Source organism: Dasypus novemcinctus, chromosome 7 (genome assembly GCF_030445035.2).
Source record: "Dasypus novemcinctus isolate mDasNov1 chromosome 7, mDasNov1.1.hap2, whole genome shotgun sequence".
NCBI lineage: Eukaryota > Metazoa > Chordata > Mammalia > Cingulata > Dasypodidae > Dasypus > Dasypus novemcinctus.
The window spans coordinates 126,318,675-126,344,647 of record NC_080679.1 but is presented as its reverse complement, the minus strand read 5'-3'; the positions used below and the strand labels follow the sequence as shown (position 1 = coordinate 126,344,647).

General features: G+C 42.6%; 1 protein-coding gene across 4 annotated transcripts in view; it reads right to left on the bottom strand.

The window, feature by feature from the left end:
• Positions 1-25,973, bottom strand: part of RALB (RAS like proto-oncogene B) — a 61,493-nt gene that overhangs the window by 13,894 nt on the left and 21,626 nt on the right. For all 4 annotated transcript variants that reach the window (XM_058301156.1, XM_058301157.2, XM_071216496.1 and 1 more), the window contains 3 exons: positions 15,826-15,987; positions 8,942-9,150; positions 2,214-2,391 (listed from right to left, as the gene is read on the bottom strand). In XM_058301156.1, coding sequence (XP_058157139.1) covers positions 2,214-2,391; positions 8,942-9,150; positions 15,826-15,939 — 501 coding nt within the window. In that variant the 5' untranslated portion in view covers positions 15,940-15,987. The remainder of the gene's footprint in view (positions 1-2,213; positions 2,392-8,941; positions 9,151-15,825; positions 15,988-25,973) is intronic.

The following is a 25,973-nucleotide window of genomic DNA, read 5'->3' as shown; positions in this document are numbered from 1 at the left end:
AACCAGTGGTCAAGCATGGTATGGGCACAAGGATAGCTATATTGACCAATGGAATCAAATTCAGAGTTCAGAAATAGACCTCACATCTATGGCTAATTGATTTTTTTTTTTTTTAAGATTTTTAAAAAATTTTTATTTATTTCTCCCCCCTCCCTCCATTGTCTGCTCTCTGTGTCCATTCACTGTGTGTTCTTCTGTGTCTGCTTGTATTCTCATTAGGCGGCTCCGGAAACAGATCCTGGGACCTTCTGGAATGGGAGAGAGGTGATCATTCTCTTGCGCCACCTCAGCTCCCTGGTCTGCTGTGTCTCTTATTGTCTCTCCTCTGTGTCTCTTTTTGTTGAGTCATCTTGCTGCACCAGCTCTCCACATGGCCAGTTCACTACATGGGCCAGCTCGCCTTCACCAGGAGTCCCTGGGTATCAAACCCTGGACCCCCTATATGTTGGACAGAAGCCCAATTGCTTGAGCCACATCCACTTCCCACCAACTGATTTTTGACAAGCCTGCCAAGCCCACATAACTGGGAAAGAACAGTCTCTTCAACAAATGGTGTTGGGAAAATTGGATATCCATATACAAAAGAACGAAAGAGGACCCCTATCTCACACCATATACAAAAATTAACTCAAAATGCATCAAAGACCTAAACATGAGAACAAGGACTATAAAACTCCTGAAGAAAATGTAAGCGAACATCTTCAGCATCTTGTGTTCAGCAATAATAGTTTCTTGGACTTTACACCCAGAGCACAAGCAACAAAAGAAAAAATAAATAGGACCTGCTCAAAATTCAAAGTGTTTGTGCACCAAAAGAATTTGTAACAAAAGTCAAAAAGACCAACTCAATGGGAGAAAATATTTGGAAACCACATAACAATAAGGACTCAATATCCAGAATATATAAAGAAATCCTACAACTCAACAATAGAAAGACAAACCACCCAATTAAAAAATGGGTGAAAGACTTGAACAGACTTGAAGACCCACTACAATGGCTACTTTAAAAAAAACAAACAGAAAACTACAAGTGTTGGGAGAGGATGTGTAGAATAGGAACACTCATTCATTGCTGCTGGGAATGGAAAATGCCATAGGCACTGCGAAGACAGTTTGACAGCTCCTCAAATGTTCATAGCGGCATTATCTACAATTGCCAAAGCATGGAAGCAACCCAGGTGTCCTTCAGCCAATGAAGAGACAAACACAATATGGTCTATGCATACAAGGAAATATTACTCGGGTCTGAAAAGGAATGAAGTCCTAATGCTACAACATAGATGAACCTTGAGGACATTATGTGGAGTAAAATAAGCCAGACACAAAAGGACAAATATTTCATGATCTCACTAATATGAGCTAATTAAAATAAAGTAAAATCATAGAGTTGGGATCTAAAGTATAGGCTACCAGGTGACAGATTGGGTTTAGAGAACGAGGAGTTGATGCTTAATTTGAACAGAATTTCTACTTAGGTTGACTGTAAAGGTCTGGAAATAGATGGTGATAATAGCACATAATTGTAAGTGTAATTAACAATACTGAATTATTTACATGAATGTGGTTAAAAGGAAAAACTTTAGGTTGTATATGTTACTAAAATAAAAATTAAAAGATAAAACATAGCCCTGTAAAACACAGTGAACCCTGCTGCAGACTAAGGACTATATTTAACACTACAAGAACGTTCTTTCATGAATTATAACAAATGTGTGGCAATAACACAGGTGTTAATAATAGGGTGGTATATGGTAAAAATACACCTAATGTAAACTATGGATGATAGTTAACAGTACCGTTTTAACAATTTTTCATCGATTGTAACAAAGGTAACAACTTTTTAAAAAATGAGAACAATTACCAAAAAAATGCTGTTATCACTTGTAATAAACGATCCATGCCAATGTAAGCTGTTGGTTGTGGGGTGGTATATGGGAATCCTGCATTTTATGCATGATTGGTAGGTAAACCAATCACACCCTACCTCCAAAGGTAATGTCTACCTGAAACATACTCTGACAAAACCTGATCACAAAGCAAAAGGATTCTGGGTACTTTTAACTTCAGAGTCAAATCCTCCCAAATATTTCCCATTGTAAGTCTTCAGACCTCTGGAGAAATCAGCCCTTGCCTCGTTCCCATAAATGGCTCCCATGAAACCAAACAGGGAACAGCCTGCCTTCTGCGGCACCTCACCGCGAGCCTCTTCCTACCTTGTCCACGTTGGCGCGGGTCTTGGCCGACGTCTCCACATACTGCACGCCCCACTCTTCAGCTTTACTCCTGGCCTCCTCGATGGGCACCTGCCTCCGCTCCTCTAAGTCAGACTTGTTCCCCACCACGAGCAGTGGGATTTTATCTTCTTCAGCCTTAACGCGGAGGATCTGTTCCCTTCAGGATTACATCCAAAATAAAGCAGCTAAGAAAGTCATCTTAAGAACCCAGTTTTGTCAGCACACCTAAAACAAAAGGCTTTCCTAAGGCATAAGAAGAAAGTTCTACATTCGGGCATGTTTCAAAGAAGCACTCCCGAAATGCAGCCATACACCAGACAAGTGCTTTTCAGCATCTGGTTCTCAGACTGCCTACATTAGTATCATCTGGGTGGCTGTTACAAATGCAGATGCATGGGCCCAACAGTGTCTGGATAGGGGCCCTGGAATCTGCATTTCAACAAAGCCTCCAATTTATGCTTAAGCACCAAAAGAATTTTGCTCGAGCCTCTGGGGTAAAAACAGGTTAAAAGAAATATCTCCATAAAGTGCTTAATAATTCCTGAAGAAAAAAAAAAGATTTTTCCTGAGAGTAAAAGCTAGGAAATCCAATGTTTTTCATATGGAGGGTAGCAGCCTATTAGTGGATCATGAAATCAATTCAATGGATCACAACCAGGTCTTGTTTTGTTCTTTAGTGAAATAGAGTATTATAGAACAGAAGAGAAACATCCGAGAGAATCTAAAGTAGTAAAGATAAATATTGCTATGTGAAACTTCTGTTTCAATTATTTAGGTATGTGTGTAGACTCCCCCTCCCGCCCCATCCCCACCCCCACACAGAGTTTGCACTTAGACACAAAGACACGGTAAATGTTACATTCAACACAATGGGGACAGATATGTTAGGCAATAATCATATTTCAACGTGCAGTATTTTTCTACAAAATAAGAGTGAATAAAAGAAGGGACATGCTCCAAGCTTTACGGAAAAGTACTTCAAAATGCTCTTAAAAAAAAAAGTTTCTTGCAGCATATCAAATTTTATCTCTACTAAAATAAAAATAACCAACTATCTAAAATTATTTATCAAAAACCGAATACTAGGGAAGTGGATGTTGCTCAAGCAGCTGGGTACCCACCTACCACATGGGAAGTCCCAGGTTTGGTTCCCGGTGCCTCCTGGAGAAGATGAGCAAGACAGTGAGCTGAGACAACAAGATGATGCAACGAGAAAACAAAATGAGAGACACAACAAGCAGGGAGCAGAGGTGGCTCAGGCAATTGGGTACCTCTCTCCCACATGGGAGGTCCTGGGTTTGGTTCCCAGAGCCTCCTAAAAAGAAGACAAGCAGACAGACACAGCACACAATGAATAGACACAGAGAGCAGACAGTGAGCACAAACAATGGGGGGAGGGAGGGGGAATAAATAAAATAAATCTTAAAAAAAAACACAAATATTAAATATTCTGCTTCCAAAATTTTGGTCAATAGGGACATTTTCACTTCTACATTGCAACACATTCTGAAAAGAGTGCTCTTAAAAAAGTGTATGTTATGGAGATTTGCATTAATTTTTATATGATACAGGGTAACATTTCACAATGATAAAAATATACAAAATTACCCCAGGTAGTCAATTTAAATATTAGATTTAATAAATAAATAACAAATATCAAATATTTTAAGACAAACAAAAAAAAAAGGAAAAAAGGAAATAGATATTTGAAATACCAGATAGCAAATATTTTAAGACAAGTGAAAAAGGAGAAAAGCAATTAATTAGACACTTGGAATTTGCCTCTCAAATGGCTTTATGTTTCCCTACATTTCCACAGGGGTCAAAGAACCTGATGTATTTAGAAGTTATGTGATCAATAGAAGCTATGGAAAATAAAAACCAATTGCTTCTGGCTCCTTAGTCCTGTAGAGGCCTGTCAAATCTACCTCATTAGTAAGCATGCCAGTCCCAAAAGTGGTAGTGCTGAGTTCTGGTTTCTGGGACAAGTCTGTTCCCCTAGTTCATGGAATGCTGTCCAGGAAAAGTTTCAGGGAAGATAGAATGAATTAAAATTCCTCTATATTGGGGCCTCTCCCTTTGGCAAGATAAACACAAAAAGGCTGCATTTTAACAAAGGTTCAGGTGCTCCACCTTCTAGCCTTCTGTTTCTAATGAGATGAGAAAGTGGGGCAGCTCTGAAACTTTGATCTAAACCTCAAGAGTGCAAGTCAGAAGAACTAATTTCCTCTTCTTTTTGTTTTGCTTTCATATGTCTGTACTTTTGCTTCTAAGGACCTCTCCTGTTTTAGTTTCCTAGCTGCTAAAACAAATACCATACAATGGGTATTGGTTTAACAGGAATTTCTTGGCTCATGGTTTCAGGGACTAGAAGGCTGCCTTCCACTTGGGGCTGGTCTCTTCCGGCTGCCAGCAATCTTCGGGTTCCCTGGCTTTTCTATCACATGGCAATGCACATGGCAGGATCTTCTCCTTTCTCTTCCTGGTTTTGTTGACATCCAGTTTTGGCTACTCCCCATGGCTTCTCTCTCTATGACCTTCTCTAGAAGACCTCTAGGAATAGGATGTAGGGAATCTTAACCAGGGGTCCATGGACTCAAAGGTTTCAGGGGGTCCGTGAGCTTGAGTTGAAAAAAATCAATGATCTTTATTTTCTCTGACCTCTAGCTGAAATCTAACATTTCCTCTACTTATGAACACATACAATAAATAAATTACAGAAGTATTCATTTCACCTGACTGGTAAAAGGGACCGTGGGACAAAAAAGGTTAAAAACTCTAAATTTTTAAATTTTAGACCCATCCTGATTCAGGTGGACCACACCTTAACTGAAGTAACCCCCACATGCAAAATGCATTCATTCCATCACAACAAAGCCTTAGCCACTTTAGAACTTTAGAGCAATGCTAAGTTCAAAGTCTCATCAAAATCAGTTTATGGACATTATCTGTCCTGGGTGATGGACCCATGAAACCTAAAAACGAGTTATTGCTTCCAATACACAAATGTTGGGATAGGCATAGGATAAACATTCCCTTCTAGAAGGGAGAACTGGAAGGAAAACAGAAGTCAGGGGCCCCAACCAAGTCCAAAACCCAGCAGGGCAAACTCCATTAGATTTCAAGGTCTGTGGGATCACTGTTTTGTCCTCTGGACCAGATGGAGTGGCAGCCCACCCCTTCCAAAGGCCTGCCCAGCAGCCACACCCCCAGGGCCCACCATCTCTAAAAAATGAGGAGGCAGCACTCTCTCTAACAACAGGAGGCAAGACCTGCCCCTCCAAGCGCAGGGGAGGACCCGCCCTTTCTACACCATGGGTGGGTCAGCTCTCCTGGCATGAAGAGATCTTTTCTTCTGAGGTATGTCCCTGAAGCCATTCTTCCTTCAGTTCATCTCTTCTCTGTCCCATTCAGTCCAGGCTGGCAATGGTCCTGCTCATATAAATTCTGTAAAAATGTTATTTGGCTTTGCATCTAGTATAAGCAAGTTTAAACCATCAGATAATAGCACTTTCCACAGATCCTTTGTGAATAACTGCATTTCCAGTCCTGACTCCCCTGAAACAGTTGACTGGCTTTATGTTCAATCCCACCCTCTTCAGCAAAGGGCTTTTCAGTTAAACCCTCATATGGAACCCTGTTCTCGGGGGAGTTAGCTTCCTGAAAGCTCAGGAAGGACCCTGAGAGAGCCGCTTCTGGTCCCAGTTTCAGAGCACACTATCAGGAGAGCTGAGAATTTTCAAAATGATCAATTGCTGGTTCCTTTGTGCTCAAGAATTTAATTCTCAGCTTACCCATTACCTCTCACATTTCACTATAAGCTGCCAGGAGAAGCCAGGCTACCCCTTCCACACATACTTAGAATACCTTCAGCTAAATATCCAAGGCATAAGGTCATCGCTTACAAGGTCTACCTTCCATTCAATATCAGAATACAGTTTTGCCAACTTCTCTGCCATCTTATACCAAAGACCACCTTTCCTCTAGCTTTCAATAACATATAACATAGTCATCATTTCCTTCTAAGGTGTCATCATAAGTACATGTAGCATCCATATCTCTACCAACAGTCTCCACAAAGCAATCTAGGCTTTTTCTATCAAGCATCTCACTTCTTCCAGTCTCCACCCAATTCCAAAGTTATTTACACATTTACTTGTCATAGCAGCACCCCACTTTCCAGTACCAAAAACTTAGTTCTCTAGCTGCTAAAACTAATACCACACAATGGTCAGTTTAACAACAGGAATTTACTGGCTCACACTTTCACAAGCTAAAGGGCTGGCTTCCCCCCTGGCCGGTATCTGCAGGCTGGCTGGCAGTCTTTGGGGTGCTTTGGCTTTAACATCTCATGGCAATGCACATGGCAGCATCTTCTTCCTTCTCCTCCGGGTTCCACTTCCAGCTTCTGGCTGTTTCTCATGGCTTCTCTCTCTGTGGCCTTCTCTGTAAGGCCTCCAGGAATAGGAGTAAGACCCATCCTGATTCAGTTGGGCCACACCTTAACTGGAATAACTCCCTTGAAAGTTCCTATTTACAGTAGGTTCACACCCACAGAAATAAAGATTGAAAACATGTTTTGTTGTTGGTGGTGGTGTTTTTGTTGTTTTCTCAGGGGTAGGGGGTAGGGGGCGGGGAGTGCACAACTCCAAGCCACCACATCTCTTCTCACATAATACACAAATCCCTTCTCCCAAGACACTATGAGACTGCTCTGGTTCTTTTAAAGCGTGTGAATATTATCTGTGTGTGTGTGTCCCGGGGGGTAGGACATGGGCAGCATTCTCAGTTCTCTGGAGAGAACTCTGCTACTGCCCAACACTTCCTTTTTTGGCAAGTGCTGGGACAATGAGAAATCAAAAGCTCAGGACAGGGAAGACAAGGCAGTGGGCCCATTTGTCGTATTCCCCACCCCCCCACACACACACACACCCAGATGTCTGCTTTCTGTGTCCATTCACTTTGTGTTCTTTTGTGTCTGCTTGTCTTCTCTTTCAGTGGCACTGAGAACCAATCCTGCAACCTCCCAGAGTGGGAGAGAGGTGCTCAATCTCTTGCTCCACCTCAGCTCCCTGGTCTGCTGCATCTCCTATTGTCTCTCCTCTGTGTCTCCTTTTGTTGCATCATCTTGCTGCACCAGCTCTCTGCTCAGGCCAGCTCGTCACGCAGGCCAGCACTCCACATGGGCCAGCTCTCCACTCAGGCCAGTTCACCATGCAGGCCAGCTTGCCTTCACCAGGAGGCCCTGGGAATTGAACCCTGAACCTCCCATATGGTAGACAGGAGCCCAATCGCCTGAGCCACATCCGCTTCCCCATTTTTCCTGTTTCAGTCTCAAGGAGGCAGGCAAATAGGATTCAAAATCTATACATTATATAGCTGCAGACACAGTTATGAAGATATGGGCTACATCCAAATAAAGAAACCTCCTAGATATGTCCAGAAAGTCTAAAGAACAATAGGACCTCTCATAACAAGTCCTACTGATTTAACTCATCACCTCGCCACATGCACAATAGTTTCAGAGAATTAAGACAGTCCACTTCTGAGACATAAAACCCAGCATAACGACTGTTACCTTCCACTCACTCTGCTGATTTACCTGAGTTCACCCCTTGAGGCCTCCCTGGCTCAATAATGCTTCTTTCCAAAGCTTGGGGGTATATTAGCTTTCTCATTTTTATCTTTGGTTGATCACCTCACTTTCTGACCAGACTTGCTAAGAAATGGGGAAAAGATTACTGTTGTTTTGGACTTTTTTCCTGCCTTTTTAGTTCCATGTTAGACTCTATATCTGATTCTTAAAATAATTTCAGGATTACTCAAAGTCATCTGGATAGATTTATAAGGAGGGTAAAGAAAAAATACAATTGTGTTTAAGAGAAATGGGAAATTAGAGAGATACAGAAGATAAAGATTATATCTTAAAGGCTTAGTATTTCTTCTTAAAAAGAACTTTTAAGATCTTTAAGAATGGACGCTAACAGTGAATATTCTACTTGCCACATAAAAGCACCATGTGCCCTGGGCTTAGAGAGGGCCTAGGGACACAACACAGTGGCAGGTGGCTGCAGTCCTGCCTCTACAGGGTTTCCAGTCTCATGCAGCATTCCATTTCATTACCAATAAGCACATTTTCAGATAAGAAACAGAATTTCCCAAGTTAAGGCCTCAGCCACAAGGCTGGCTAGTGGCAGAGCAGTGACCCATTCTGTCTGATTCAGAGCCCAAGCGTGCTCCACCTGAGAACCTGGGCTTTGAATCGAAGTTCTTATAGCAGCAAAATGTCATTCTGACTTTTCTTTCATTCTCCTGACACTGTGCCATAAACCTCACAACACATAAAAATTCTTACTTTTCTAGTAAGTTTTTTTAAAAAAGATAAATACCATTAAGTCTTAATGATCATTGTACCTCATGATTTATGTGAAAACAAAATTACAGTTTCTTCAGTATATGGAATATCTTCGTCTTCTTTCAGAGACAAGATTTTAATCATAAGGTAGGGACTTATGATTACAAACAACTGGTAGAAGACAATGTGACAAGATTTCAAAAGTTCCCCAAAAAAATTTTTTTTTTAATTCTTCCTAATAACAAGCTCAATCTTCTTGGTGGTCCACAAAATTCCTTCTAAATCCACGATATATAAAAAGAAGGCAAAAAGTCACCCCTTCGTGGCACTGGCTGCTTTCAGTTGAACTCACCTGAACTCGGCAGTCGCTGTGAAGGATTCGTGTTCCGTGATCGAGAACACCAAGAGGAACCCTTCCCCGCTTCGGAAGTAGTTGTCGCGAATGGCTGCGTAGTCCTCCTGCCCGGCCGTGTCCAGGATGTCTATCTGCACTTCTTCCCCATCAAGGACCACCTTCTTCCTATAGCTGTCAGCCTTGGTAGGTTCATAGTCTTCTACGAACTGAGGAAGGAGAGCACATCTTCAGTCAGCAACAGTGTTTGAAGGGGACTAAAATCTGCCAAAACATACTACTCCATTACGGATACCTTGCCTGTAAGAAAATAGTCTTTATTGTGTGCCCCTAATTAGCACACTACATGCAAGGAACCATAAAATAAAAATAACGCTTAAACACTTTCAGTTCTTTATTGCTATAGGTTCTATCTTTTTTTTTTTCAATTTTTTATATTTTATTTTTATTTATTTTTTTTAATTATCTTTTTTTTTTTTAAAGATACATAGATCACATTCACTTTGGTTTTAAAGCATGGGCAGATAAGCCCATTTCACAGATGAGGAAATAAAGCACAAGGCAGAACATTTGGCAAGATTATGATCAGTATAAAATTATAATACAAATACCAGCACAGGTAAGAAACAGGACCTTTTATTCATAAATAGAAGTATAAGACTCATCTCAAAAGTAGTTTAGCAAGAGGTACCAAGAGGCTTAAATATCTGCACAACATGATAAACTCCAACTGGATCAAAAAAGTAAATGTAACAATTAAAACCACTCAAGTATTTGAAAAAAACATGGGGGTATCCCTTTATTATCTTGAAATGAGGAAGGCATTTTTAACAATGACTCAAAATCTAGAAGCCACATAAAAAATTGATATATTAGACTATGTGAAAATTTTTTTAAATTAAAAAAACACTTCCATATGGTACCACATACCATAAACGAAGATAAATGACAGAGAAAACATATTTGAACCCATATCAAAAGAGCTAATCTCTTTAATATAGAGAGTTCCTAGAAACAGGAAAGGAAAAAAAAAAGTGGCCATCTGACATAAACAGCTGACAGAAAAAATAAATCCACATGACCTCATAGTAAAACTACAATAAGACACCATTTTTCACCACCAAACTGATAAAAATCCAAAAGCCTGACAACATACTCTGGGGAGAACATAAAAGGTTATTCCTCAAGGTACTACGTGTGATAACAAAAGGTGAAAAATCACCCAAATGGCCGACCACAGGGACCCACACGATGGAACACCACGCAGCGCTGAACACAGAGGAAGACAGCCTTGGCCAGACAGGGAGAGACCTCCAGGACGTAAGCCAGCCTTCTGCACAAGGAAAGCAGGGAACGTGAGAGTAAGCGTGTGTGTGTGTGCACGCACACCCACGTGCATGGGCAGGTGTGAAAAACACACCCCAGAAGAATAAACAAAACAAAACAAATGTAAAAGCTATTAAATTGAAAAGCTGAGGCAAAAGAGTCTAACTGCATGTTAAACTGATAATGTGGCCACAGGGAAAGAATTCGATTCAGAGACTTTAGAACAGGGTATTCTAAGAATGCCTTCCACTAAGGAAGATGAAGGACAAGAAAACTTCAAAAAATCTTAAACTTCCCTCAGAGATTGTATTACTTAGTAGTAATGATATTAAAATTTAAAAGGCATTTTTATATTGTATTGCAAATCAAATAATTATGTTAATGATGTTAGGAATCTAGGTATTAAAGAAAAAAGTAAATTAATAATAACAATGTACTATTAAAATTGTATTAGGGAAGCAGACTTGGTCCAGTGGTTAGGGCGTCCGTCTACCACACGGGAGGTCTGAGGTTCAAACCCCGGGCCTCCTTGACCCGTGTGGAGCTGGCCCATGCACAGTGCTGATGCACACATGGAGTGCCGTGCCACACAGGGGTATCCCCCGCTTAGGGGAGCCCCACGTGCAAGGAGTGCACCCCGTAAGAAGAGCCGCCCAGCGCGAAAGAAAGTGCAGCCTGCCCAGGAATGGCACCGCACACACCGAGAGGTGACACAGCAAGATGACACAGCAAGATGACACAACAAAAAGAAACAGATTCCCGGTGCCGCTAATAAGGATAGAAGCGGCCACAGAAGAACACACAGCGAATGGACACAGAGAGCAGACAACTGGGGGGAGGGAAAGAGGGGAAGGGGAGAGAAATTAATTAATTAATTAATTAAATTGAATTAGTATTGGAATATCTGGATACCCATATGCAAAAGAATGAGGTTGGACCCCTATCTCATACCACATACAAAAAGTAATTCAAAATGGTTAAAAGACCTAAATATAAGGGTTAAACTATAAATCTCTTAGAATAAAACACAGGCACAAATCATGGCCTTTCATTTGGCAATGGTTTCTTAGATATGACACCAAAGGTACACGTGACAAAAGAAAAGGTAGATAAATATGACTTCATCAAAATTTAAAACTCTCATGCTTCAAGGGGACACAACTAAGAAAGTGAAAAGACTACTCACAGAACAGGAGAAAATATTTGCAAATCATATCTCTGATAAGGGATACCTCCATGGAAAGTGTGCCAATTATTACAGCATTACGTTACAACCCTGATGCGTACGTTTTCTTCAGTGAGGAGGAGAAATCACCAGAGTCTCTGCACCATTAGCACTGACCACACTGACCTTCTTTTGGCCAAGCAGAGCTGCATGGAATTCAGTTTCCCACACCCACAACCCACAAAGCAAAGACACTGCGCCAGCCCCCTTGTCAGTGAGGCCTACTTGGCCAGCAACTGGATGTTTGAAGTGGCTGCTGCCAGAGCTTCACCAGCACCGAAACTTCACTTTCCCAGAAAGACAAAAAGTTAAGAAAAAGCTTCAAGTATCTTAGGCCAAAGATTTAAAGGTTAAAATTCCCCTCTGCTGCACTGGCAATTCCCTCCAATCTTCTCAAAGTCAGCACTAAAACAAAAATAAAGTCTTCTGGGACCATGGCTCCTTCCATAACCCAATTTTCAGGAAAAATCTACCATCTAAGCTAAAATTCTTTTTATTTATTTATTTTTTTTTTTAAAGATTTATTTATTTAATCCGCCCCCCCCCCCAGTTGTCTGTTCTCTGTGTCTATTTCCTGCATCTTGTTTCTTTGTCTGCTTCTGTTGTCATCAGCTGAACAGGAAGTGTGGGCGGCGCCATTTCTGGGCAGGCTGCACTTTTCTTTCGCGCTGGGCGGCTCTCCTTATGGGGCGCACTCCTTGTGCGTGGGGCTCCCCTACGCGGGGGACACCCCTACATGACGCGGCACTCCTTGCGCGCATCAGCACTGCACATGGGCCAGCTCCACACGGGTCAAGGAGGCCCGGGGTTTGAACCGCGGACCTCCCATGTGGTAGACGGACGCCCTAACCACTGGGCCAAGTCCGTTTCCCTAAAATTCTTTTTAAAACTAAGGGTGAGACATTGGGCCAGGATCAAAGTCCTAATGGCCCATGAGACTTTAGACAACTGGCATCCCCTAGCCTATGACTCAGTTTCCTTTTCTGCATCAGCCTTGACAAGATGATCTCTTAGGCAGGAATTACCACATGTCAGAATTACCAGGAAAGTTTCATCAAAATAAAGATTCCCAGTTCTCAATTCCATCCAGAAATGTGATTCAGAAGGACTTGCAAAAAAAAAAAAAAAGAAAGAAAGAAAGAAAAGAAAAAAAATTCCCAGGTGATCATGTAAGATTCCCAAACCCAGCTGAGGTCTCTTCAAGCTCCAAAATGATGCCTTTAGAGCTATACTGCCCAAGACGGCAGCCACTAGCTACTTCTCAAGGACATGATACCCGCATGAAGCTGATGGAAAAGCGTGAAGCTTGACCGTTTTCATCATTGCGGGAGGTTCTGTTAGACAGCAACGTTGCAGAAAGTCAATTAAGAGCCCTCAAACACACACCATTTCATCCTATTCCTTCCTGGCCCTGCTTTTATTTTATCATCTCTCCAATAACTGTTGACTTCTGGTCCTCAAATATGTTGGCCCCTGAGAAAATTATACTAAAGTCATTTTTGCTTCAGTGAAGAAACTAGGAAGGAAAAGAGAGAAAAAAAAACTTATTGACTTGTCTGCATGCACCTTTTTCCTGCCCTTCTTGCCATATATGAACATACATAATAAAAACGAAAATTCCTCACCAGCCTCTCCCAATCTCCGGTGGTGTCAGCAAAAGTGCTGAGCAGAAGGGATTCTGGTCTCAAAGCAGAGATGGGCTCAGTTTCTGAGCTTGCTCTTGGGTTTAGTATCCTGGGGCTGCTCACTCACCAGCACTGCCACGGCATTTTCCCTCCTCAGATCTGCCAAAGCTCTGCCTCTTATCCAGGGTTTTTCAACAGCAGCATGATTACATTTTGGATGGGGTAACTCTTTGTTATGGGGGGCTGCCCTGTGCATTACAGAATGCTGTGGTGGACCCCAGAAAATTATGTTCTTAAGTTGGTCCCTTCCCGTGGGTGTGACCCTACAATAAACCTTTGAGTAGATTAGATTCAGTATAGGCTGTCTTATTAGATGATGCCAGTAAGGCATAGCCCAAGGTGGGTCTTAATTCTCTTACTGGAGTCCTTTATAAACTGGAAACAGAGGCAAACTCCTAGAAGCTGAGAGAGGAAGCCCTGGAAACCAGAAGCTGCAATCAGTGGAGCTGGAGAAGACAGAGTCCGGCAGACGCGCCACTGTGCCCCACCACGTGCTGACTGCCCACAGCTGCAGCTCGGAGAGGACGCATGCTCTGACGATGCCTTGATCAGGCCACTTTCAAACCTCAGAACTGTAAGCTTCTAAGTTAATAAACCCCTACTGTGAAAGCTGACCCATTTCTGGGGTATTGTCTTGGCAGCCTTTAACAAACTACAACAGCATTTAGCAGAATCCCTGGTTTCTACCCTCTAAATGCCAGTAGCATCCTCCTCAAAACTGTGACCACCAACAATGTTTCCAGACACTGCCAAATGCTCCCTGGGAGCAAAATCCATCACGAATTTTTAAAAACTGACAAATACTGTGGCAGACACACCTTCAAGTAAGCTCAACAAGCCTGGTATATTATCCTCTCCTTGAGTTAACAGAACCTGTGACTTGCCTCCAGTCAAGAGAATAGGACAAAGGTGATGGGATTGTCCCACGATTAAGTTTTTCTAGAAGATTCTGTCATAGCAGACTTAGAGACTTGCCTGCTGGTTTTGAAAAAGCAAGCTGCTACGTATGAACTGCCTACAGAAAGGGCCATGAGGCAGGGAGTAGAGGGAGACCTCTCGGAGCTGAGGGCCTCTGTCCTGCAACTACAAGGAACTGACTTCTCACAAGCAGGAAGCCAGGAAGAAGACCCCAAGGGAGAGCACGTCCTGCCGATACCTGACTGCAAGCGAGTGAGCCAAGGGCCCAGCTGATCCACACCCAAACTGGTGGCCCGCGGAAACTGTGAGATGAAAAACGTCTGCTGTTTTAAGCTGCTAAGTTTCTGGTGATTTGCTACACAGCACAAAAGCTAATAGGAATAACACGAACACCACAAAACCCAGCCAAATAACACTAACTGTCTGACATATCTCTAGAATACCTTTCTTTTCTTTTTCTTCTTTTTTTCTGTATATTCTCTGATTACCTTGCCATATGTCAAGGATTTGGTAATATTTTCTGAAGAGACTAAAATAATTCAGACTTTCCTCTGAAGCATGGTTGGTTGAAAGTTTTCTTACACTGACAGTTTAGAAAAGATTTCTTTCAGCTTTACAACTGTATGACATTGCTAGTAATGAAAGTTTTAGGACTCTCATCAAATTAAGGAAACCTCTACCACATTTCACTGTAAGAGCTGTAAGATCCAGAAGAACTTTCCAGACCAGCCCGTTTCAACCCTGGCTTCTCACTGCCCACACTCTCTCAGTGCCAGGGGCCACAGGACATGTTCATACAGGGATCCAACCCCGGCCTTGCACCTGTCACAGCAACAGTAGATGGCAGGAGGCTTTCTGGAAGGCATTCCTACACCAGAAGGCGAGTGATAACTACACACAAAAGTGACTGCAAACCATATAAATATATGCCCTAAACCCAAACTGTAGGTGTCTTTAATTTAGCTCCTCTCAGCTACATCCTCAAGATGCCTATGGCCACTACAACGCCCCACAGCAGGGGAAGTTAGAGGGAGGGAAGGTCCACCAAAAAGAAATGGCGGTCTTAACCGACCATGGCCAGGATACCTTTCTGCAAATTTTACAAAACACATGTCCATGTGCATGAAAGGCAAGTGAGAAGCCTTGCAATTCCGTTCTTGTGTGAACACTCTGCCCGTAGTACCCGCAAATGACAGTCAAGCAGAGACTCTTGTTGCCACAGGAATCAAGGCTGTGCCGTTGGACTCGACTCAATATTAGTTACATCTCCATGTTAAGAAAAGGAGGTAAATACTGTCAGGGAGGGCGAGAAGATACAAGCCAAGCTTGATCCTGCCGTAAGGGAGAAGGGGAAGAATTTGACGTCTATCACTTGAGAGAAGATAAGTACTTAAAACAGCTCAGCTCCCCAAACTGATGAGTCACAAAGCAAAATATCTGATCTGTTCTTCAGAAATACCTGTACAATGTTGCCTTCTTGCCTCCATGCTCCTGTCAGAAAGCAAGCTCAAAGGACAACAATGGTACAATGGGAGCAGGGACATTACTTACCTAAAATCAGCAGTCCCGATCTTAGGCTGGCTAAGAGCCACAGAAACCTGTGAAGGAGTCCAGAAGCCACCTTAACACAAGTTTTCCCCACGACCTTCTACACACACGGGAAGGCGGACAGAAGCAGAGCGGGAGAGGGGACCCTGCCTGAGGAGGCGCCGCGGAGCCGGCTGTCTTACCTCGTCATACATGAACTGAAGCGTCAGGGCCGACTTGCCCACCCCGCCGCTGCCCACCATGATCACCTTGTGCAGGGCCAGGGAGCCCTGGCTCTTACTCTTGTTGGCCGCCATGGCGCTGTGTCCTTGGGCGGCCCGCGGGCAGGAGAGCCAGGTGAAGAGCTGCCGGGGAAAGAGACGAAGACTTAGAGGCAGTTTGGTTTCGACCACACGAGAGCAAATGAAATCTGTACCCTTCAAAAACATCTGAACCCAGACATTCCAACAGAGTAATCCTTCTGGGCTCTGGGCAGAGGTAAAAGCCCTGTAATACGCCTGGAGGTCCTTCGAGGCCAGACCAGAGTGAAGCCAAGACATGAGAGAAGAAATGGCAACGAGCATCCAAAGCCTGCACACGGCGGAGAATGGGAGGACCCGTCACTAAGAAGCAGCGCGTCTTCCGCAGCACTTCACTAAGGCAGAATGATCCAACAGCTCTGAGTCTCGTTTCCTAGTCCTCCCCTAGTCACCCAAGGCCACAGAAAACAGCTCCGAGGCCCCCCCTCCATCTGCTTCTCTCTTGCCTCACCTAGCCTCGCCTCCTACCCTCTACCACACACACACACGCGCGGGGATGAAGGAGACGATCTGAAGAGGGATAAGGAAATGTGTTTTTTATATTAGATACCCCTACCTGGGACTTAAAGGAATGAGAACTAAATGGTTTACTCCAGGTTTACTGAAAGTGATAAACTAAAATGAGTTAAACTTGTCTAAAACCACAATCCACTAGTCAAAATCAGTTTAATTTCATCAGAAATGAGATAAAATGAGTCGTGCCCCTGGCACTGTGGAAAGAGGAAGTATTCTGGGAAGTAAATTGAACAGACGCTTGCCAAATTTTATTGTAACCAACATGTATGGGAAACTCTCTCTCATATAACACAGCCTAAGGAAAATGGACATACGCTCAGCCATCTCACGGGTCCGAGCCTGGTTCAGTCGCTTGTGAGCTGGGTAACTTAGAACTAATTACTCAATTTCTCCAAGCCAATCTGTTTATCTGCAAAAATGAGGGGAAAAATTTAAAAAAATAAAATGAGGAAACCACCTGTTGATTTGCAAGATTTTTCTGAGGATTAAATGAGATAAAACGTGAAAGGCCCCAGCACACAGGAGGAGCTTAATACGTGCTGGTTTCCTTTCTACCTAACTTCAAGAGGATTTTTTCCCCCTAATTACAACATGACTGGCTATTTCCATTATTGCTGACAAATAACTTGAAAACACTCACATGTATAAATATACACACTTAACACTGGGTAAAATAAAACCAGCATCATTTTAAAGCAGTGGTTCCCAACCTTGGTGGCATACTGGAATCACCTAGGGAGATTTGATTTTTTTTTTTTTTAAGTTACGAGGGTCTGGGATTGAACCCTGGACCTCGTGTGGGAAGCCAGTGCTCACCCACTGCAGATTAGCTTCCCTGAGTTGGTTTTGTCGTTTGTTTTGCTTGTTATTTGTTGTTTTTAGGAGGCACTGGAACTGAACCAGGGACCTCTCATGTGGGAAGCAGGTGCTCAACCACTTGAGCCACATCTGCTCCCTGGGGAAATTTTTAAATTACAAATTCCTAAGTTCCACCCCATAGATTTTGATTTAACTGCTCTGGGGTATGGCTCAGGCATGAGAACTTTACTGTACAACACAGAAAATCACATGGTAGACGACGGACTGTGGTTAACAGCACAAATATGAGTGTTCTCTCATGAACTATAACAAAAGTACAATACTAATATATAGTGTTAATAGGGGGTGTGTGGAAAAAATACACCAAGTGTACTCCCTGGATCACAGTTAGTAGTAATGGTCTGTCTGATCATATTCTTCCATAACCTGTAACAAATGTTCCACAACAGTGTACCTTGTTGGTGGAGAGGTAATGTATGGGGATTTTGTACATTATGCATGATTGTTTTATAAGCTGACAACTTCTCCAATTAAAAAATAAATAAATGCACAGCTGAACTTACACAAAAGTAAGAAATCTCCCAAGTAGGGGAGAAAACAAAACAAAGCCAGGCAAAACAGCAGAAAGCACTGCTGTGCCTATACCCTGGATGGCTTGTTAGTCGTGGAACCCAGGGGTTAAAAGGCACATGGGGTAGGAGACTACCACTGATACACAGTGGAGTCAGAACTAAGACACCCACCCCCCTGCAGCCTGTAAAAGGAGCACACCTGCAGGTGAAGGATGAAAGAGGAAAAAAAAATCTGTCACCAGCAGAGGAAGGTAACAAGGACACCTGTGTGCCTGAGCTCAGGAGTATCCCCTGAAAATCTGTAACTACAGCACTCAGGCCAAGCCAAGAAAGGACCATGGAAATGGACCACAGAAGTGGACCCAGACTGGCCGAAGCCATGGAGCACCAGGCAGACAGCTGAGCAAAACCACCTGGGGGGGGAAGGAGGCGGGGGTGCAAAGAGGATAGCACAGGAACCTCGGAGCTAGCGCCCTCTACTCCAAAGTCTCCAACAAGTGAGAAAATCACCATAAACCAGAGTCAGCACCCCAAAGTAGGACACTTGCAGATAGATATTATAAAAAGTATCATTTATCAATTTTAACAAAGACAAAATCAAAATATGAGAAAAATGACGTTATCCAAAGACCAGGTAGATGTGGAAAAGAGTCACTCTTAATGCCTACATTTTTAGGTATTTAAAATGAAAAGCAGTGATGCTCATTGTGGAAAATCCCTAAACTATACAAGAACTATGTTTAAAGAAGAAAAAAATAAGTATGATCTCAACCATCAGGGGTATTCAATTTTGACAGTGTATTTCCTCCAGTATTTGAATCTACAGATGCCTGTATTTAAAACCTGCTTGAGGTCATACTCATGTGAACTTTTGCACATTAATTTTCACTTATTATACCTACCTGCCTTCTTAAAGAGAGGAGACTGAACATACCCAACCTTTTCTTGGGACCATCAACACAGGTACATCATGGATTGGGTAAATGGTCTTGGGCTACCTCAGTGGGGACTCTGCATCTGGCGGGTTCTGTTTTCCTTCCTCACAGCTGACCATCAGTTTAACCAGCTAGACCGAGCAGTCTTACCACTCCCCCTTTTCTAATCCTGTGCTTTTTATAATAAGTGAGCTAAGCAATTAATTAGATAATTAAGCACATTTGTATTGGGACTAAAATAGATTAAATGGGATCAGGGCTGGCCTCCCCAAAAGGCTTTTGTTGAAGGAATGTGAAACTACTTTTGGCCTAATTTCTGGCCCACAACTGCTTTCTGGAAAAGGGAAGTTGGTGAAAGAGGTCGGGGCCACCGCCTGTCAATCTGCCGCATAGAATTCTTTCAAGCAACCTTGCTTCTAGGAATTACTGTAGTTGTATGAAAAGAGGTAAGTATTTTTCCAGGAAGGGTCAGGGGGTATTTTTGTTTGCTAAAGTGGTGCCGATGCAAAGTATGAGAAATCTATTGCCTCTTATGGAGGGGATTTATTTGGGAGTAAAAGCTTACAGTTCCAAGGCTGTGAAAAGCCCAAATGAAGCACCATTTCTCACCAAAGTCAGCTACTGTTGATCCAGCATACTACCACGTGGTGGAGCAAGATGGCCACTGAACGCTACAAAGTTTCAGCCTGCCTTCCTGGCTCACCATCATCTCTGGAGCTGCTTCCCCGGCCCAGCCTCTTAGCACTTTGTGCTTAAACAACCCTGTAGTCCTCTCTCAGGGCAGGATCAAACATGGTAGCCTCCTTTTCCTGTCTCTGTCTGAGTGAGTCTCTGTGTTTCAGGTTTTATCAGACCCAGTAAGGAGGCAGAGACTCAACCTGAGTCCCACTTCACTGACATAGTCCAATCAAAAGCAATCTTATCAAGCCATCTAATCAGAGACCCCAAAACTGAATTTGATGCAATCAAAGGGTATCACATCCAGAGGAACAGAGAACAGATTAGTTTATAAACAGAATCTTTCTCTTTTGGGGATTCATAAAATAATTTCAAACTGAACACTAGAGGAACAACTGAGTTAGCAGTTGGAATTAGATGAGCTCAAAGTGCCTGAAAAATAACTTTTTACGAGTAATGTTTCCATAACTTGTTTAGCTGCTTTTTTACATTTTTTAAATTTTTGTGAATTTGAAATAAAGTTAATTAAAAAAAAAAAAAAGATTAAGAACAGGTCTAAGCTGGAGCACATCATTCAACCAACCACAATGGGGACGACAGAAGGACTACAATGCCAAGTCACTGAACCCATCCAGGTAATAAATCCCTGTTTGTTTAAGCCACTTAAGTCTGCTTTCTTGTTGTTTTTATTTGTAGCTGAAAGCATTCCAGAAACATATTCCTTGCCCATATGAAGAAATGTGAATTCTAGCAGCTCAGGCTGATTAGTAGAGTAAATGATTAGTAGAGTACAGGGTGGTAAGTTTTATGGCAGAAGAATGCAGGACGTGCTCTGAGAACATGGAGGAGAGGTTTCTAAGTCAGAGTAGGTCAGAGAGTTTCCAGGAGCGAGTGACATATAAACTGAGACATGGAGGAGTTGACTAGATAGAGAGAGAAGAAACACCAGGAAGAAAAAGAATCGGTGAAGCTTAGGAAGTTCACATTGATGACTTAATGTTTACAATGAATCTGCCTAGCCAATAAATGCGATCTTAACACAGTCATCCTTTATTCCAAACTTTTATTATGAGGAGTTTCAAACATTCAAAAGATGAAAGAGCTGTACAGTGAACTATATATTCACCACTTGGTTTCTACACTTAACAATTTTGCTACATCACATATCCATTCATCAATCTGTCCATCAGCCCATTTTATTCTTGCTGCATTTCAGTAAGAAGCTGCATATAGCATTCCCAAATTCAGCATAGACATTTTTCACAAAGCAGTTATACTTCCCCACTGACTTCACAAACAATTTCACAGCTAAATCTTTGGATTAAATATCTCATCTATTCAATGAACTGTTTGGGTTTATAGCTAATATATGGCAGCCATAGTACAGACCTTACAACAAGGGGAATTTTAGCCCCTCACAACAAATTCTGGGATGACCCTCAGGCCCACCTTAGAGTTAGAAGTCTTTTACAGGGGATTCAAGAAACATACCAACAGGCATCCTTTACTATGTGTCCATCCACTAGAGGGGGTGGGGTTCATTTTTGTTCAAAAATCACTTATGCACGACTCTGAGCCTAGCTCTGCCCTCAGAAAACTCCATCTCCTAGGAAAGGCTATATAAATGAAACCTTCCAATATCATTTTTTTTTTGAAGATTTTATTTAGTTCTCCCCCCCCAGCCCCTTGTTGTTTGCATTTGCTACGTCTGTTCATCTTTCGTCTTTCTTTAGGAAATACCAGGAACCCATCCCAGGACCTCACTTGTGGGAGGGAGGTGCCTCATCACTTGAGCCATCCCCATTCCCTGCTTTGTTGAGTCTCTCATTATGTTTTCTTCTTGTGTCTCTTGGTGCATCATCTGATTGCATTAGCTTGCTGCGCCTGGTCATCGCGCCAGCCTGCTGTCTTCTTTAGGAGGAACCAGGAATAAAACCAGGGACCTCCCATGTGGTAGGTGGGAGCCCAATTACTTGAGCCATATCTGCTTCCTCCAATATAATTTCTTAGGTGCAATGATAAAGATAATGCAAAGCATAACATAAATAATAATAGACTCTGGGTAAAGCAGCTCAGGAAAGGCTTCAAAGCTGAATAAGAGTCAGCTCAGCACATGGGGATGAGAGAGGAAAGCATGCCAGGCACACTGGAGCCAAAGCAAAGTAACAGAGGCAGGCCACACCACAGGGGTTCAAGAACCAGGTAATACGGGAGCAGAAGGTCTGGAGTGGGGAAGTGATTGGGTAACGGGGCTCGAAAGATATGTTCATATACAAATGGGCCCAAATTGCTGACTTAAGAAACTCTTTTAGCCAAGAGAAAATGGGGAGTCTTTGCAGGTCTCACTGAGCTCATAAAGCATTATTTCAATAAGAAGTAATGCCCTCAGATAGACACTTCAGCTTCACTGAGACAGCTTGGTGGGAAGACAAGAGAGCTGGGAAATGGTTTCTCTATCTAATATTCTCTAATATAGTAACATTAGCCAAGGCTCTCTACCACTTAGCATAAAGCCAAATGCCAGAACACATACTTGCCTAAAAAGTAACATGTATTTTAAAAGCAAATCACAGTATATAAAACCATGCAAATGTGGAAGGGAGTAACTTCTACGGAATTTCAGACCCCTAGTGTAGCAGTTTAATATTATTGATGAATTCCAAAAAGAACTATTTGATTATGCTTGTACTCTGATCTGTACCTGGGCATGATTGAGTTATGATTAGGGTGTTAAGTCCCCACCCTTTGGTGGGTGGGGACTCACAGACAAAAGGCATGGCAAAGGACAGAGTTGTGGGTTTCTGATGTTGGAGTTTGATGCTGAAGCTGGAGCCCCAGGGAAAGAGACAGAGCCATTTGCCTAATAGTCTACAGCTGACCTTGTGGAGGAACCAGAGACGCTGAGCCCAGAGTAACCCGGAAAGCCTGAACCCTCACAGACGTCAGCAGCCATCTTGCTCCAATACGTGGAAAGAGACTTTGATGAGGGAAGAAACATATGCTTTATGGCCTGGTATAACTGTAAGCTCCTACCCCAAATAAATACCTTTTATAAAAACCTACCAGCGGCGGACTTGGCCCAGTGGTTAGGGCGTCCGTCTACCACATGGGAGGTCCGCGGTTCAAACCCCGGGCCTCCTTGACCCGTGTGGAGCTGGCCCATGAGCAGCGCTGATGCGCGCAAGGGTGTCCCCCGCGTAGGGGAGCCCTACACGCAAGGAGTGCACCCTGTAAGGCACACACAGAGAGCTGACATAACAAGATGACACAACGGAAGGAAACACAGATTCCCGTGCCGCTGACAACAACAGAAGCAGACAGAGAAGACGCAGCAAATAGACACAGAGAACAGACAACCAGGGTCGGGGGGGGGGGAGGGGAGATACATAAATAAATAAATAAATCTTTAAAATAAATAAATAAATAAAAACCTACCAATTTCTGGTATTTTGCGTCATCATCCCTTTGGCTGAATAATATGGCTAGGCTAATACAGTTATTAGTCTTCTGTTAATCTTGTGTTTGGAGAAAATGGGTTCATAGATAGATTCCAAATGCCACCTTGCCTCTATCATAGGGTTGTCATGAAAATCAAATGCACAGAACAAACTGTCACTAGACACATGCAAAGAATTATATTTAGCACTTTTTCCTCCAGACAGTACAACTTAAAGGTAACCTAAATATTACTAATAGTCCATAATCATATATCCATGTTTTTAATTCTTTAACTAACAATCAAAAAGGAAGGCAATCCTAAAGCTGGGAAAATATAATCACCAAAATAATTAAGGACTAATGAAAATAAACCATTGAAAAAAAATTAGAAATCCATGAGTCCATACCTAAAAGAAATATTAAACAAACAGGGGAGAAAGGAGGATAAAATGTAGAGGGTATGTCTGAGTCGGAAAGTTTTCATTTTGCCACTATTATAGTAAAGATTAGTTGGGGCAGGAATCATTAATGAACGCTAACTCAAGAGGGGGGGGGTTGGAGGAAGAACAGGGTTTGCAGGTCTTAAAGTATCTCCCATAGGTTACTTATTAGTTGCAAGGGGGAAAATATTTTGTCCAGCAGCAAAATTGGATAATTCGTGATCAAATGATCAAACAACGTTACTGATGAAGATGGACACCATATGCCTCCAGATATGATGCTCTGAGAAGGGCATCTAACCATGCAGAAACATCAGACAAACCCAAAATGATGAGCAGTCTAGAAACGGGTGAGGGGTGAACTGTAGCCTTTAAAAATGTCAATGTCATAGAGTGTATGGAATTGAAAACGTTCCAATTAATGGACACTAAAGAGACTGACAGGGAAGCAGATGTGGCTCAAGCAATTGAGCTCCCGCCTACCATGTAGGAGGTCCATGGTTCAGTTCCTGGTGCCTCCTAAAGAAGACAAGCTGGTGTGATGGGCAGGCATGGCAAGCTGACACAAGATGATGCAACAAGAAGAAAAACATAATGAGAGACACAACAAAGCAGGGAATGGAGGTGGCTCAAGTGATTAGGCACCTCCCTCCCATATTGGAGGTCCCGGGTTCAGTCACTGCAGTATAACAGAGATACTGCAAATACGCCCTGTTCCACCCATTCATTCCTCCCTCCCTTCTCAACCCCTGGCAACCACTATCTTTATATCAATATTACAAGTTCTTCTATTCACACAACTACAATAACAATAAAGCTACTTTGGTCTGTGGTTACAGTACCTCCTTACGTTTATTCATTCCTCAATCTTGAGGGATTTGGGATGATGTCTGCTCTGACTCCTTCAGGCTGAGAGGGGTCTTAGATATTACGGGGCAGATGGAGGGAGCTGTTTTGCTTGCAGTTGTAGATATCTCTTGTTTTTGGGGATGGGATTTGTCCATCATCAAAATTTTGTTGGTGTCCAGGGCATGCCCAAAGAATTGGAGAGTAGGTATTGGCTGCTACTCTGCTGGGATTCAGGGCTCAATGGCATATGAACAATCCAAAGACATAAGTTTCTGAGAGATATATTTTACAAGTACATTGAGAATTACAGGTTCAAACAAAAGAAAAGAATCCTGAGTAGGGAATTACAAATGAGTATAACTATGTTACGTTGGGGAAATACACCAGCATATATTCCCAACTAGGGCCCATTGAGGGGTGCTGATGTCATGAGGCCATGTGCCTTGCCTCTGGTATCCGGGCGTCCCTAGAGCCCTCAACCCAGGTGATTCTTTATCACATTAAAAGTGATTAACTGGAACGCGTGTGGCTCAAGTGATAGAGCTTCAGCCTACCATACAGGAGGAGCCAAATATGGTCCCTGGGGTCTCCTGGTGAAAAGAAGAGAAAATGTGCCTGAGCAGAGAGCCAGTAACTGTGTGGCGAGCTAAGTGCCTGCGTGGTGAGCCAGTGCCCACACAAGTGAATCACGCAGCAAGATGATGACGCAACAAAAGAGAGACAAAGGGGAGAGTCAAGGTGAAACGCATAGAAACCAGGAACTGAGGTGGCACAGTTGACAGGGAACCTCTCTCCACGTCAGAGGTCCCCAGGATCAAATCCCAGTGAATCCTAGAGGAGAAAAAGTGAAAAAGAGAAGACGAAAAAAATAGATACAGAAGATCACATAGCGAATGAACACAGGCAACAAAAACAGCAGGGCAAGGAGAGGGGGAAAAATAAAAATAAATCTTGAAAAAAAAAGTGATTAACAAGGGAGCATATGTGGCTCGAGAGGTTGAGCGCCTGCTTCCCACACAGGAGGTCCCAGGTTGGTTTCCAGTACCTCCTAAAAAAAAAAAAACAAAGACAGGGGAGCCAAGGTGGCTCAGTGGTGGAGTTCCAGCTTCCCACATAGGAGGTGATTAACAAGGTCTGGATGACCTTTGCAGGGACCGGCCAACCTCTGGTGCTGGAAATCTCATCGCTCACCCACCTTCCATAACACTCAATTACCAAGGGCGTGGGAAAACAGATGGGAAGAGCCCAGAGGAAACTTACTTCTCTAGTCCTCTCATAAAATACCAGCATCCTAGGGAATATGGTAGGTTTTCCCGCTTTCACAAGGTTTAATTAATTGCCCCTGGTGTGCCCACAGCCCCGAAAATGTTACATGTTACTCTGCAGAAGTTTAAGGAACCATTTCTTTGCCCTGCCCAGTGTACCAAGAACATGGTATGGGGCGAGAAGGCGTTTCTTAAGCAATTGCTTTCAATTATTTCAAGTTCAGTAATATCTCATGTAGACTGTATTTGTCAGACTATAAGAGCAAGCAATGTATTGAAATATTTTAAAAGGAGACTACAAGGAAAATTCGGGTCTACTTAGGAAAGCTCAAATTCAACACAGGAAATAAAAGCTCAACTTTCTGTATTTTTCTTTCTTTTTCAAATAAGCATTCCCAACAGGAAGCAATAATGGAAAAATGTAGAAAATCAAACATGGTAAAAAAAAATGTTTTTTTCAAAATAAACAGCTAAAAGAGTGAAAAATGTTTTAATAGGAGAGACTTATTAGAAGGACTG